We start from the raw sequence: 16,340 nt of genomic DNA, 5'->3' as shown, positions 1-16,340 counted from the left end.
CTCTGCATTTACTCCAGCTCTGCACATCGCCTATGTTCTTGAAAATTATCTGGACATAATATGATACAAAAGCTACATGTAAATAAAATCAATGTAAAAGTTAAATAAATATATAACTATAAAATGTATAACTAAAATTATTCTCATGATCAATGGGTGATGACTTTTCCTTTTTTATTTTGAAAAACTTGATACCTCACAAACGACGTTGTCTAATGTTGATGACGTCAGGTGTGCGACTCCTTCCATGCCTTCTTGCCGGTGTGTTTTGTAGAAGGATATGAGCTGAATGAGTTCCTCAGGCGCTGTATTTGTAGTTTTATAGTTATGCAGATTTATGGACGAAACGAGAGCGCGAGAGAGCCTTTGAAGGACGCGTAGAAACAGGAAGGTGAGCTTCTGGTGTCACCTGCAGGCTCATTTAATTCACGTCATGTGTCACCTTTATGCTTAGTTTGTGTATGAGAAATAAAACAGTTTAAATTTAAAGTGGGATTACAGCTGCTGTGCTCATAAATCATTTGCTATAATCATCCAAACATGGGCTCTACCTTCATACTGAAAGTCAGAACATCTCTAAAGTCCTCGCAGCTCTTTTTCCAACATGGACGTCCAGCTTTCTCTACATTACAGCCTCCCTGGGTTCTCTCTGTGTGCAGCAGAGAGCCCAGCCTCACCTTGGGTGTCAGACGGACACACAAAAGCAGCAGCGGACAGACTGAAGGGCAGGGTGGGGTTAGAAACAGCATCATCAGAAGCGGTGAAGAGGATGCTACAGTGAATGGAGGAGGAGATAAGAGGTCTACTCCCCGGCAGAGGATCCATAAATCTGTGTTTGCTGCTGGGACGGCAAAGAGGACGGCGGATATACTGAGGAGGAGGGCGCCTCTGGTCTGTGAGTATAAGGATGAAGAGGAGCCTGAACGTAGGTCAGCCAGGGGAGCAGGTGAGCATGCATCACCACCTCTCTTCAGATGTTTAACAGCTCATGATGTGTTTGGATGACTATTTGGATGTTTTACAGGAAGGCTGCAGCCTCCTGAGCGACCGCTCCCTTCCAATGAGTGGAAGAAGCTGAAGGAGTCTCAGGGAAATCCACCTCGCTTTGAAATCCAAATGATGAAAGCTCTCTTCACCTCTGGGGGCGAGCTGGATGTTGCCAAGTAAGAGTTAAATGAAAGATTTAATTTGCCCTACGGTGATTAAACAGATACTGACTCTGGATGACTTCCAGTGGAGCTGTGAGGAACCTTAAAGGCATTTTAGATCAGTCGCTGTTCTAAAAGCTTCCTGAAAATCCTTCATTTAATCCAGAATGCTGCGGTGAGAGCATTAAAGGACTGAAAAAGCTCCATGTTACTTTCATTTAAAATCCTCCTCTTTAGGTCCCTGCTGACTTTTGTAGCCACGGAGACTGGCACACTGTCCTACGAGCTGCTACTGCGATACCTGACGCTGTGTGTGAGCAGCGGCCATGACGCTGAGGTGTTTGACGTCTATGACATCATGCGGGGAAGTTTCCCCTCTCTGGACACAGGAGCTTCCAGTCTTTTTATCAAAGCCTTCAGCCGGACGGCGAGGTGGAGGGAGGCTCTCAACATCCTGCAGGAGCTTAAGAAAGTAAGCAGTTTTTTTTTTAGGAGAAAATTAAACTTGTGAAAAGTATTTCAGTGAGAAAAAAATGCACTTTTAGTTTAGGCCGGAATTCATCACGTGTGTTTGTCATTTGCTAAGCTAAATATTAACTTAAAAGTTGTTTTTCTGAGGCTTAAAATTAATTTCTTACACTTTTTCACTCCTTTTTTTCCTGTTTGTCTATACAAACCAAGCAGCCATGCTTCTGTTCAGTTCTGATAAACTTATAAATGTTCAATCGTGGTTAGAGATAAACTTTCTCAACCTAAACAAACCTGAACTGGCTTGCTCGTAGGGGGTTGTATACTTGTTGTGATTTTTTCTGTTTTCTTTGTTTTATTGTAGGGTCGTTACCTTAGAACGTAAAGCACCTTGATTCAAAGGTTGTTGTCATTTAGCACTATATAAACAAAATTAAAATGAGTTGAACTTTGTCATCTGCAGATGACGATGGTTGATTTCGTGATATTAGTGAGGTAGTTTTATATATTTCACGTTGTTTCAAATGTGAGCGAGCTCACAGGTGAAGCTCGCTTTTCCTCCATAATCATCACCTGATTTTATTTACTAACAGACTTTTAGTCCATCACCACGCAACTACGGCGACGTCATCGCGGCGGCAATGCAGCACGGCGACACAAGCACTGCCTGGGCTCTTTATGATGAGCTAATCGACAATGGACTGAGTCCTCACCAGGAGACATGGGAGACTCTGTTTAAAGTGGCAGGGAAAAAGGAAGTAGAAGAGGGAACGAGTGCCATGTCACAGGCTGAACAGCAGGAGAGGCACCTGGGAATTCTGCTGCACATGCGGAACAACCAGATCTACCCTCAGCAGAGCCTCGCCAGCAGCATCAAGAGCTGGTTTGAGAGGTAGGACCGTGATAGGGAAGCACATGCATGCAAAACAAATCCTGTTTCTTAAAATGTGATTTTTTTAATGCTTTGTTCTCCTGCATTTATTTTCAATGTGACGTGTATTAAAGGCAAACCTCAACATGTTGAACATAATCACTCTAGTGTATATTCTCCTTGTGCTCCTTCCCAAAATCAGCCTGACAGGACAGGAATGGACAGGCAACTGGACGACCGCCACCCCGAAGTAATAAAAACCACTTCTGATGTATGTACGTACCTCCATTATGATAGTGTGTGTCATTTAAACATATATATGTGTGTGCATGTGTTTAGGGGAGTATGTAGGAGTTGTGGGTCTGAGCTGGAGTCCATCCAGCTGACTGCTGAGGAGTACCAGCAGCTTAAAGACAGAGTGATGGCAGACATCATTGAGGGACAAGATGTTTTCACCAAGACGACTCCAGAGGTAAAACGCACACATACACACAGGGACCTTGAACTTTAATTTATTATCATTTATTGTTATATTTAAGTGACAAACAAACAGCTGTAAACATAAAGAAGCAGCCCGAAAAAAGCACATTCAAACATCCTCTATGAGGGAGATGAGATTTTTCTTTGTACACCCCGCCACCACTAGGGGGAGTAGTGCTGCTGCCAGTTAGAGTGATTTAATGTGGGGGGGTGTGATCAGAGAGGCATTTCGTTTTGTTTGTGGTTGTTCCTTTCATGTTCCACAAAGGTCTGTGTAGACTCTGTAAATAAGGCTGCAAAGATCGGTTAACGTTTTTCACCACAGCTGTTTCAAAAAATCTAAATTTTAGAAAAGTGTCAGATAAAAAGTAGAAGAAATGTGGAATGACGGATAACGATGCTAAAGAGAGAAACACGTGGTCAACCTGCCTATCACAGGTGTTGCCTGACAGACTGTGCTGTAACAGAGTTTGTTGTGTGATTAGACTCCTTTATTGGAAACAGCTGGAAAATAAAGTGTGTAAAATGAACCTTGTTAATGGAAACTAAGGACATTTTTCCTAAACGAGCGTCCTACAGTTTCTGTTTTTTGCCTTTTTTAAATGCAATGCTGTCGTTATACGTCCTCCCTTCATCACGACCCACTCGGCTCATGTCTGACTGCAGTAAGGCCTCGTTGTAGTCTTTCAGTTTCAGTGAACGTCTCCCACCACTCCAGAATTTTTAATGCCATTATCTCAACCCGTGAATTAAGTATTCACATAATTTAACATAAAGAGACACAAGTATGTTTTAAAAACGTAATACAAACCTAAATATTTCTTTTCCTTAATGTTTCCTTTTTTCTCTTTGTCTCCTTTGACCTGTTACGTTCCTCTTCCACCTCAGCTTTGCTGTTTTTGTTTCCTTTTGGTCACTTTACTCTGTTTTTCTTTTACATTTGCTCATTTTTTCTTTTCTACTCTTTTCTTCCTTTTCCTAGTTTTTTTAGTAGAAAAGTAGAAAATGCTAATATTACCACAATACACAAAATCTGTGTGAGTGTTTTTGAATGATGGTGTCATGTTGCCTAGCAACCACTTATCTTTGGGGCACAATGGTGTGTTTTTTGCAGTTGCGCACCTATAACACCTTATAAAACAGTTATATTGTTTTCATTTTACCACAGTTTCTAATTTAGATCTGCAACACTTCTGTTATGCGTGATAAATTATGACCCCCATTGATGTTTTCTTTTTTCTAATTAATAAAAAGAATAATAGTTCATTCATGTAGATGTTTGAAAACTAAAAGTAAAGTAAAATATTGAAACTAGATTTTTATGGCGCACTAGTTTCTCAGTTGTTTTCTTGCTGTCTTTTGCTAGATGGCGTCATTGTTACACCGGCTGGCATGTCAAGCTGGCAGAGTCTGAGCTGGTCAAAAGAATAGATCTGTGTTTCAAGTTTTATAGACATTTTTAGGTGCAGTGAGGCAGCTGTTTGTTCCCCTGGTTCCAAGACTTTATTGATTATTTCCCTAAGCTGGGCTGTATGCCTCTGATTTTTAATAGTTAACCACAGAGGAGGATACAGTTCTGTTATCACCACATCCTTTGTGGTTTTCTGGCCTTTGCAGTCTGTGTTTTTTTTTTTTATGTTAATGGGATAATATTATCAGAGACAGCCAGTCATCCGGAAGCTGTACTTTCAATTTATGATTTGTAGATAAGAATTACATTCGATTATGCGAAACTTAAATCACAGCAGTTTTTTCGGATTTATCCTGTAAATTTGGCCAAAATCAGACTCCAGACAATAAAAAATACATCGCAAAGGCCATTCTGCACCACAGAAGCAAGCACAAAGACCATTAAAGTGAACATTTACGCTTAATGTGCAGGAAAAGGCAGGTGATTTTTAATCGGACCACAAATTAGCCCAAACACTTTGCTCTAAAAATGTAAAAAAAAAAGAAAGGAAAATAACAAAAAAACATTTTTTTCCAGTTTTAGACATGACATGAGGTCATGTAATCACTGTTTGTGACTGGTAGGGGCCACATCCTGCCGCCTCAGTAGAATATCCCTCCTGGCTAACACCGAACAGAATGATAGCACCTGTCTTTTAGAGGCCAGTAGAAACGCCTCATTCCCACTGATGCCAAACAGAATAAGAAGAGGACCAGGGGCCAGCGTCACATTGAGAATCCTGGACAGGGTATGGAAAACCTCTGTCCAAAACTGAACAAGACTGGGACACGACCAGTACATGTGGATCAGTGAGGCTTCAGCAGTTTTGCGTCTGTCACAATATGGAGAGATTTCAGGATAGATACGAGATAATCTGGATTTTGAGAAGTGGGTTCTGTGCATCACTATGAATTGAATTAAACAATGACTTGCACATAGAACAGTCTTTCTTTAAGTAGGCTTCAGGGATAGTTCTCTAGGCTTTGCTTCAGTTAGATGACCCCACACTGCTTTAATAATCTTGAGGTCCAACCTCCTTGGAGGCCAATCCATGACTGATACTGTTTCATTGTCTTTTTCCAGGTATGCTTTTAATGGATTTTTAGTGTGTTTGCATTCATTGCAATACTTAAAAACGAAGCTCTTGCCAATCGAACACTTTCCAGATAGTATTGCCAGTGAATCAAAATTTCATGGTACTTTACTGCATAATTTCATCAGTTTTGCTATAATGCGGCACCAAATTATGATGGAGCCTCCACCAGCTTTTACTCACTGTTGCTTTCTCTATAATAAGAAGTGCCCCAAGACTTGTGCACAGTACTTTAGGCCAGGCAAGGGACAAAAGTTGCATGAGATTGCATTGCACAAAAAAAAAAATAACCCAACTAATTTTTATCAGATGTAGGCTCATATGAAAATGACCCAAGTTAGAACACAAAAGATCAGATTCCATGTGGTTTGCGCTGTTCATGCTGTTGTGAAAAACCAGATATGAGTCACATGTAAGCCAGAAATATCATATGTGGGCTACTTTTGTCTGCAGAGTGAACTAGAGATTAAAGAAGATGATTTAAACGACTGTGAGCCGGCAGTGAGCTTCACTGAGACCCAGCAAGCACCTCTAAAGTTCACTAATTAACATATTATATGTTGTTTGCTTAAATTGTGCAGAAGCTGAACTATTTGCAGTGCAACAGACCAGTTTGCACACAGACTTTTTTACTACCAATTCATGTTCATGGAATACATGCAGAATGAGATTTGTCTTGCTGGATAAGCAAGGCAAGAGGCAGGGTACATGCTGGACATGTCTCCAGTCTGCTTTGGGCTAGCACAGAGACACACTCACATTCACATTTACACCTATGGGCAATTACTGTGTACCCTGCCTCTAGCCATATGGCTGCTGGGATAGGCTCCAGCCCACTGGTGACCATGAATTGGATGGCTGACAAAGGCCTTCTGTACAAAAGTAAGTCATGTGGGTTGGCCACAAGGTCAGTCTTCCTCTTTATTTCAGTGGAAGTTGCGAAGATGATTTACTTATTTACACAGCTAATCAAGTTGACTTTAGCTAATTGATTAAATTGAATAAACAGGAAAATAACAGAGGTTGTGGTTTTTGCAAACACCCACCCAATTCAGAGCAAGGTGATTTAACTATTTAAAATTTCCACTCAATTTTCACATGAACTAAACAAATGAAGGGTGTATTTGTGAGCTTCAGAGGAAATAGGTGGACTTCGTTACCTGTGAACGTAGCCTGCGTGGACATTTCCTCGCTGTCTTTGTGCTTGTAGCTTGATGTTGTGTATGTGCGTGAGTTTCTTGGCAACAAAGTAAATGATCCCGTTTCCCATGAATTTATTTGTTTAAGGTGAATGTTTGGCTTTTATTCTGCTTCGTGAATTTTCCAAGTAACATGAAATGAAAATGAGATCATTTACATGCGTTCAGCTGGATTCTTTATGTGACTGCAAATATGTAGACAGACAACAGCAGACAGACAGCAGTGCACTTACAAACAAGCTTAAAACGCCGAATTATGGCTGTGTTGTAAGAGCCGTATTTGCTGTGCATGCATATGTGCAGCGTCTGTGTCGAGAGCCAAGGTACAAGCTTTTCATTGGATTGGAATGCACTCCTTTTTTAATAATGCAATTAAAGTAAACATAAAATGAAGTTTATTTAAAAAAAACAACAACTGGGCAACACCGGCAATGTGCGGTTAATAATATGACATATTTAAATTATTAAAATAGGGCTTGCTTTGCACATGTTCTTGTGTCTTTTTCTGGCTCAGTTATAGTTGGTTCAATTAAGGGAATTTCCAGCATGCGGACGGCCATGTGAACGTAGCCCACAGCTACCTCCTGCTGAGCAGACAGACAGTTTAAATGAGCTTTGTTAATTCCCCATTTAAGGCAGTTTATTTCAAGTGCAAACAGAGTGCTTCAGAGGAGAGTTAAGCAACTCGTGAAGGAAGGAAAAGGGGTAGAAGAAGGGCATCAGCACAAAGGGGAAGAAAGGCGGCAGTTTGTTTCGGTCTTTGTTTGGTGAAAAAACAAAGTGTCTGTTTACTTTTCAAATAGCACTCATATATATTTAGATAGCAGAGGTCAAAGATTCACTATTAGAGCGGAGAATGCAACAACACATCCCTTTATCCACAAAGAGACTCGCTGTGAATAATCTCAGAATGCACTAATCCTCTTTTTAATTAAAAAAATATTAACATTAGCATGATTTTAATGCAGAGCCTCGCTGTAGGAGCAATTTTTGGTTTGCTCATTTGTGTTTAAGCTTCTGGCCACCACTCAGTTATGAATTTGACATGTACTGAGCCTAAAGTCAGACTTTTCAGTGTAACGGAGGTGGGTCTCTTTTAACCTGGTGAGATCACCACATTAGCTTATTCTGATTACATAAGCTGGTGCAGAGCAGGGTTTTTTTTAGTGATTAATGGAACATGATAATACTAACCTAGTACTAACTCTTTCTAGTGCCCCTTTTGCATTTAGAACTGCCTGAATTCTCCCTATTTCCACAACAGGGTCGCACAGAGGATGCAGATTTGTCAGCTTTACATCCAGCTTTAATACTCAAATAGGCTGTGGTGTGAAAATAATGCTCAGATGGAACTAAGGGGCCCCAAATATCCCCCAAATCATTACACTACAACCACTGGCCTAAACCTTTGACACAAGGCAGGATGGATCCATGCTTTCATGTTGTTCGTGCCCTATTTTGATCCTACCGTTGGAAATCAAGACTTACAGGGAATGTTTTTCCAGTCTTCTGTTGTCCAGTTTTGGTGAGCCTTTGTTTATTTTAGCCTCAGCTTCCTGCTGTTCGCTGACAGAAGTTGCATCTGGTGTGATCTTCTGCTGCCGCAGCCCTTCTGCTTCAAGGTTTGACATGCTGTGGATTCAGAGAAGCTCTTCTGCGTTCCTTGGTTGTCATGAATGTTTTTTTTTCAGTTCCCGCTGTTTCCTATCAACAGTCTGCTCATTTTGACCTCTGACCCCTGGCATTAAAAAGTCATTTTTATCCAGAGAGCTGCAGCTTACTGGATATTTTCTCTTTTTTGGATCATTCTCTGTAAACCCTCGAGATGATTGTGTGGGAAAATCCCAGCAGATCTGCAGTTTCTGAAATACTCAGATCGCGTCGTCTGGCACTTACAGCGGCTTGCAAAAATATACAAACGCTGTCCATCTAATCTGACTGAGCTGGAGCTGTTTTGCAAAGAAGAATGGGCAAGAATTTCAGTCTCTAGATGTGCAAAGCTGGTAGAGACATACCCTAAAAGTCTGGCAGCTGTAATTGCAGCAAAAGGTGGTTCTACAAAGTGTTGACTCACTTGTGGAAAAGTTCAAGGGGGCCGAATACTTTTGCAAGCCACTGTACAGTCATGTCACCTTCACAGTCACTTAAATCACCTTTCCTCCTCATTCTGATGATTTGAATTTCTTGACCATCTCGGCCCTTTCTACATCCCCAAAAGCAATGAGTATCTTATGATTGTCAGGTTAGATATTTGTGTTAACAAGCAGTTGAACCGCTGTACCTACAAAAGATGAAAAAAATGCGGTTTTTGTTTCTGTTTTCTGGCGCAGCTACTTGTCCAAGCTTCAGCCACCAAATCAAGAGCGGAAGCTTGAAAATTCCAAATTTTCCCACAGCGGTATCTTCTGCTTTTTAAATTAACTCAATTTCAGTTCGCTAGTGCAAATTTTTCACATTAATATATTTTTAAAAAGCAGGAAATTAGACATAATAGAATACGGTTTCTGTTCTCTACTTGACCAAAATTTTGATAAAGTGTTGTGGCTGTAGTACGCTTTAACATAATGCGAAATAGCACAGTCTAGGCTGTGTTTTATGAAAAAGCAGATTGTTTGCTTCGTGCAGGAGCACATCATCATTAGTACTCATATAGGATTTCAACTACTGAACAATTCAATGCCTCCTTTGTTGCTTTTGTTGGTTCATGGCTCTACGGTCTGGACTTTTACTGCAGAGCTGTGCTGCTGGACTGTGCAGAATGTGGCTGCACAGTCCAGCAGCACAGTGGCTGGCTGAAAAACGCAGTGAACATAAACTGGCTCTTTTAATCTTAAATATTTATTTGGTGCTTAAGCAGATAGAAAATGTGGACTCCAATCAAAATGTAAAGGGGGAAATGATGACAAGTGTCAGAAGTGAGATAACTGAGAAGTGAGATGAACTAAACTCAGCAGGAAGTTTTTTTTAAATAGTGTTTGAGCTGAAATTGATAGTTAATTGTGTGCACATGACACAGCTCAGTGGGAATGTTGTTGGATATGTTTACAGAACCCTACTGTGCTTTGTGTAATAAAGGTGGTACTTAAGTTATACTATAACCTTATGCATTTGTATGAGTGTGTGTGTAGTCGTGTAATCCACAGCAGCACAGTGAGCTGGTTTCACATATCAGCTCTGGAAAGTCCCTGGATAATTATGCTGGACTTTGTCTTTCTCTTTTCTTCTCCTCGTATTCTTTGCTCGTCTGCGGCTTTCGTTTATTGTCTTTCTTCCTTTTCTTCTTAATCAAACATCGCTGCAGAATGAATTAGTGAGTATGACTGGTGTGTTTAGGCAGTCAAAATTAATAAGAGCATGTGGCAGTTTAAAAAAAAATCTAGATCATGACATTAAAGACACTCATTTTAATGTGCGTTCATGATACTGTGGATGCAATCACGATTCACTCCAGGGGAATTCACAGCAGCCTATTTCCATATTGCTGTTGGTGATAACTGAAAGCACTGACAGGTTCCCATGCAGGTTCAAAGCAGCTTTCCTGTTATGGCACAAAGCTGCCTGAGAGTTTTTACAAGTTTTGACCTGAGTGGTGCATAAAAATCATAAAATGTGGTGTGAAATTTATAAGAAATGCAAATTGAACAAATTCTGCATAGATGGAGCTTTTTACCTCCTCTGCGGTCTGCATGTTTTGGGTGTTATGAAAACAACTGCAGATGTCCTTAGATTTCTGTGTAGTAAAGATAAGGGCTCACATATTAGTCTGACTAGTCTGAGGCAGCTTAAAAGGTAAAAACAAAACACGGTTATCTATTATTGATAAGCATTATTTGAATATGCTATTAAACTTTATGTTAACACAGAGGACTAGCTGGCACTCTGCCATCTGCCTGCTGGGAAGGAAAGTCCAGCTTGATTTATTACTGGCAGTCCTTTGATCAGTTGGTGAGAAAATCAGCCAACCATCAGCTCACAGGTGGAGCTCAGATGCGCTCTTTGACTCAGTAGCAAACTAACCATCTATGATGTTGATAGAAACCTCAGCAGATGTTTTCTGCACATTAACCGTGCTCTCGGGTCAAATTATCAATCGGAAACATTGCACAGAGGGCAACTGTGCTTTTTGCTGAACATAACATAGGCTTTACATAAACAATGGATGCAGCTACTGCGATGTCATCCACTTGTTTGTGAAGCTTTTTGGCTCCTGTGTTGTTGTAGTTGTTGTTTTGGAGCCAGAATTGCTCATGCTTGATGAAGAGGTTACCGGCTAATTCTTGCAAACCTGCCACAAACTGTATGGGTGCAGGACATAGTTAGCTGCTAATTAGTTCAACTTAATAAAATATTAGAAATTAAATACTCTCGGATGATCTTTAAGTACAAATGGACCAATGTTGGCTGCTTTTAGATGATCCCACACTGCTGTTTCATTGTGTTTTTCCAATCCAGGTGTGCTTTTACTGCACTGATAGTGCACTTGGGATCATTGTCATGCTGGGAACTCAAGCTAATGCTAATCAGATAACTTACACATAATTCTGCATGGTGGATTATAATCTCAGGGTACTTTTTACATCATAATTTCATCAGTTTTGAAAAGATGCCTAACACCACTGCCCGAAATACCACTAAACCCCACTAGAGCCTCCAACATGTTTTACAGATGGCTGTAGACACTCGCCGTTGTACTTCTCTGATTTTCAGTGCTGTTTTTGTGTAAGTTTTTGTGAACAATTAAGTTAGATGCCTTTTGTGTCGTATCTGTTGTACCTTCATGGATCACTTTCTTTATAAAAACTCCTCACTGACTGTTATTTCCCTACACATCGCTCTCTTTACATATAATAATTCTCCTTTCTCTCTGTTTGTGTGTCTGTTCAGGAGCTGCAGCGGTTCAAGTTGTTTGTGAAGAGGAAGCCAGCCTTTGATGTGGTTGTAGATGGGCTTAATGTTGCAAATAGCAACAAGGACAAAAGCAAGCAGTCAGAGACAGTAAGAATATGCACAGGTGTACATGCATTAAAAGTGTGAGATGCACATTTACCCACAGGGCAGACCCTATCTGTAAATCCGCACTCACTCACACATAGTTACACAGTCTTGATTTTAGTGGTTTCTTCCTACATGCATATCTGTCCAACTCAGGGGCTTTTCTGCCAGTCACAGAATGAGTAAACCTGCAGTGTGTGTGTGTGTGTTTTTTTTTTAAAGCATGCATGTGGGAGATGCACGTAAAACTGCCCAGTACCTGATTTTAACAGTAATGAGAGTACTTGTCAGCCTGCCTACATGTGTCTGTCAGGATGTGAGTGTGTGATGGCTTATTCTGCCCCAATTTTCTCACATATGTGGCTGCAAGACAAAGGAAAGTACAGACTGATGAGCCTATTTCCCTATCTAGTCATATAGTTTGTGGGAAAGTTAAATAATTTATGAAAATAAATGCAAAAGAGATCGAAATTTACATCAAGCATATTATTCAAAGGAAACTGGAGGACAGCCGTACTGCTTCAATATGAATTACCTGCTGAATTCACTATTCAGAGTTCTGGGTGACTGCTTACATGCTATCAGCAGATGAAACAAGCTGAATGGCTGCAAATAGACAGTGCATTGTGCATTTGCAGCTTGAACATCAGAAACTGTTTTATAAACAACATTTTTCACACATAGTTTTGAGAGACATTGCTGACAGTGAAGTTGAGATAAGAAACACTGGAAACGTTGGAAATGTCGTTAAATATTTGTGAGCAGCCTGCAGCTTTGGCTGTTCTTTCCCGACTGCAAATATCAACAAATATTTACAAAGAAACGGCTTATTTAGACTTGTGAGGTTGATCTTTGTAGAGACCGCAGCGTAACCTGCTCAAGTACCCGACAGCATTGCCAGCATTAATGTTTGTGTTAATTATGTGTTAATTTCTTTGTAGTTATGTCCTGGTTTTTTGTATACAGTGTCAACCAATATAGATGCAAATAAAAGGCCAGGAGTCATGCAGTTTTCATTTTTCATGTTCTCATTTTATTGCTATTGTAAGACGAGCACGTGCAAGGCGAGTTGCAGATAAAAGTTTAAAAATGTTCCAGTGAAATCAGAGAATGTGGCTTCATAGTTTTCCATTTGTAGGCAGAAAACTATTTAATTGAAGTTAATTGTGTTAACTATAATTAACTTGGGAGTAGACGACTCTGAGTGTCGAAACATTTAAAAGAGCACATAAAACCCTAAATTGGCATTTCAGCCAGTGCGTTCCTGTTTTTTACAGTCTGGTTATCTAAAGCTTGCTCAGCCATGACTAGTCAGTGCTACTCAGACTAGAAATAGAAACTATAAAGCTTCCAGTAACAAAGCATCTTGTCCGTTGGCTGCCAGTTCTTTAGATGTCTGTTTGTAGAGCTTAAAGAAGTAAACATTACTGCAGTACACAGACATTTTACTTCATTTTTATTGAGGCAATGAGCCTATGTAGGCCCACACATAGGAAAATAAATACATAAATTATACATATGTAAAAATGTATGTGTATCTACATCCAAATGTATGTAATTTTTATGTTGTATGTCTTTAATGACTCTTCCTGGACCTACACGTCCTTTCAGTTTACTCATTATTTTTATTAATTAATGTTCTCGTTTTGAAAGTGAATATAAAGAAAGGCATATATTTGTGTGTTTCAGCTGCTGCTGGTGGTGTCAGAGCTCGTCGACCGTCAGGGCCTGACTGTCCTGGTGCTGGGAAGGAAACACATGCTGCGACCCTCCAGATCCTGGGACAGGCACAACATGAACCTCATCCAGCAGAAGGCCCACTGTTTCTTTACCGACAATATGTGAGCATCTTATGATAATAATAATGATAACGATAATATAAAAAGAACAGCATGAAATATGTTCCATTGGATAGACAGGAAACCAGTACTGGGAATGTTCCTGTTTACTAGTTACTCTGTAAAACGGTAATCAGTAACTATTTTTACTGCTTCATGAAAGTAATCGGTTGCATAATCTGTTTGTTTCACCGGAGCGCTACCTTCAGCATGCGCTGGGTGGTTAGCAGCCGGGATGAAAACGGTCGATTGCTCCTTCTGGTTTGGGGGGGAGAGTTTGTGCCTCAAATGAGTTGAGGTGTCTCGGGATCTTTATTCACAATGATGCGAAGGTGGATTATAAGGTCGGCTGGCAGATGTAGAGTCAGCAGAAATGTGGGCATTGTGTCAGACTGTCAGGGTAGGAAGAGAGCTGAAGTTTTATCCCTACAATGCCTGCCAGGCTTGGAGATCAGAGGGAAGCCTGGAGTAGTGCTGCTGCTCCTTTGTGTTAATAGGAACCAGTTGAGGTGGAGGTTTTTTTTCCAGCACATCCAACTGGAAGGATATCCAGACCTGGGAAGATCCCAGGAGGATCTGGAAGGCATTGCTGGGGAAACAGACAATTGTTGTATGATGGAAAATTGTTTTAAAAAACATCTTTACGGACTGTAGATGTTTCAGCCACAGCTTGTGGCTGTATATACATAAATGCGTCATCCTGAGTCGTCTCCTCGGTATCCTGAGGCTGAGATGGTTTGGACATGTGCAGAGGAGGGATATAGGCTATTCTATACAAAGGAAGTTAAGATGAAGCTGCCACGCAGGAGGAAAAGAGGAAGACCACAGAGAAGATTCATGATTGTAGTGAAGGAGGACATACAGAGGATTGGTGTGATAGAAGAGGGTGTTATCGTTAGGGTGAGCTAGAGGAAGGTCATCTGCTGTGGCGATCCCTAAAGGGTGCAGCTGTAAATATAAATAGGTTGTGTTAGAGACAGGGTGAGAAGCTGGGTCATTTGGGAGGGGCTCAGAGTAGACTCTGGAGAGAATTCAGCAGTGGTGGTTCAGCATTTGCCTAGGATGGCTCATAGATGAGATGTTTTGGGCCTGTCCCAGTGGGAGGAGACCTCGGAGCACAACCAGCTCACTCTGGAGAGATTACATCTGTTGGCTGGGTTGATAACACCTTGGTGTCCCTCCAAAAGAGCTGGAGGAGGTGGCTGAAGAGAGGGAGCCCTGGGTTACTATTCTTGACCCGAATAAGCAGCAGAAAATGGATCAATGTAATGTAACACCTTAGAAATGTATTTGTTTTGTGATGTGTTTAAGTTGATGTAATACCTGCCTGTTTAAAAGGCAGCACACAAGCAGAAAAAAAAGATGTCATTAAAAATCATCCAAGAATCAAAAGATCCTCTTTAAATGTGTTTGTGGGTGCTGCAACACAATCTGGGTGGCTGACATATACAGGAAACAATAACACAGACTATGAATTCAGATGTAGAGCTCTGCTTATTTTCTGCATTTTGTGCTTTTCAGTTCAGAGGATGACCCCTTCCTGTTGTACGCTACTTTGCACTCTGGGAACCACTGTCGGTTTGTGAGCAGGGACCTGATGAGGGACCACAAGGCCTGCCTGCCAGATGGAGCCACCAGGCGGCTCTTCTTCAAGTGGCAGAGAGGGCACCAACTGGTGGTGGACGGGCACGTCACAGCGGGCAGGAGGGTCCGATTTCAGGTGGAGAATGAGACCATGAGAAGAGAGGGTCAAGGCTCAAAGAAGGAAGCATCACAGAATTAACTCTGTTTTCATTTGTGTTTTCCCAGAGTATTCCCAGCTATGACACCATTGTCCAAACCTCAGGAAGAAACTGGCACATCCCTTATGATGAAACAGAAGACAGGAGCACCTATGAAGTACCACAACACTGGCTGTGTCTCAACAAAAAGCTCTGAAGACTGTCTTTTTTTACAGTTTGGAATATAAAAAAAATGCTGGTACTGAAGACTTTTAATAAAACTGTGGGCCTGTAAATAAACATTTATCGTCACTGCAGTGTCTGTACCGTTTTAATCATATTTCAATTTAATATGATTACATATTAGATAATAGGTACAGCCAGATCCATGATATCTGAACAAGATGTACAACAAATGTAATTTTTCAAATTTTGGCTATGTGCATCCACTAACATTGGACTTCAAATAAAACAATTAAGATGTGATTGAAGTGCAGACTTATTACATTAACTGCTTAGGAATTACAGCTATTTGTATACACAGTCCCCCATTCACAGAACTACAATAAATAAATATCTCATATCCTGTTGGAACAATTTGGTTTTTACTCAGAATATAAACCAAATACAAAAACCCAAACACTTTCTTTTAAAATATTAACCAGAAGGAAAAAAATGTAAGGAAGTACAACTTTAATTGTGCAGCACAAGTTTGAATATAACTTGAATTTTCCAGAATCTATTCATATACACAATCTCTCAGGAAACATTCCTTCTTAAAGGTCAAACGGGAAAAGAAAGCAAATCTAACACTAACAGATAAGGATTGGTTAAATCTTCATCTGTAGCCGGTGAAAAGGCCTTTTAGGAAAGAACTTTTAGGTTTTGTCTTTACTCCAAAAAGAAAATTGCACAAACGTCATATTCTGTAATTGTCAAGAAATATAGTCTTATTGCTCCGAGATAGTAAAAGACATTAAAATAATATTAGTTTGTGATATTGAGTAAAGTTTTGATATTGTATACTTACGAATACACCACCTGATTGAACTACTTCTCGTTACAAATAAAAATACAAAA

At 40.4% G+C, this 16,340-nt stretch overlaps 1 protein-coding gene across 2 annotated transcripts; it reads left to right on the top strand.

The window, feature by feature from the left end:
* The first annotated feature begins 202 nt into the window (after positions 1–202).
* On the top strand, positions 203–15,887 carry prorp (protein only RNase P catalytic subunit). 2 transcript variants are annotated; one of them, XM_085144027.1, is made up of 10 exons: positions 205–946; positions 1,025–1,163; positions 1,386–1,620; positions 2,210–2,508; positions 2,690–2,737; positions 2,827–2,959; positions 11,594–11,704; positions 13,391–13,542; positions 15,061–15,259; positions 15,349–15,865. In XM_085144027.1, the coding sequence occupies exons 1-10, from the start codon at positions 541–543 to the stop codon at positions 15,475–15,477; spliced, it is 1,851 nt and encodes a 616-aa protein (XP_085000153.1). In that variant the 5' UTR covers positions 205–540; the 3' UTR covers positions 15,478–15,865. The 2 variants fall into 2 exon arrangements, with proteins under 2 accessions (XP_085000154.1, XP_085000153.1); XM_085144028.1 differs by lacking the exon at positions 11,594–11,704 and having other exon boundaries at positions 203–946; positions 15,349–15,887.
* The last annotated feature ends 453 nt before the right edge of the window (positions 15,888–16,340 follow it).

Source organism: Neolamprologus multifasciatus, chromosome 19 (assembly GCF_963576455.1).
Source record: "Neolamprologus multifasciatus chromosome 19, fNeoMul1.2, whole genome shotgun sequence".
Taxonomy (NCBI): Eukaryota; Metazoa; Chordata; class Actinopteri; order Cichliformes; family Cichlidae; genus Neolamprologus; species Neolamprologus multifasciatus.
Note: the sequence above shows the minus strand (reverse complement) of the source record. Positions and strands in the feature narration are given on the sequence as shown.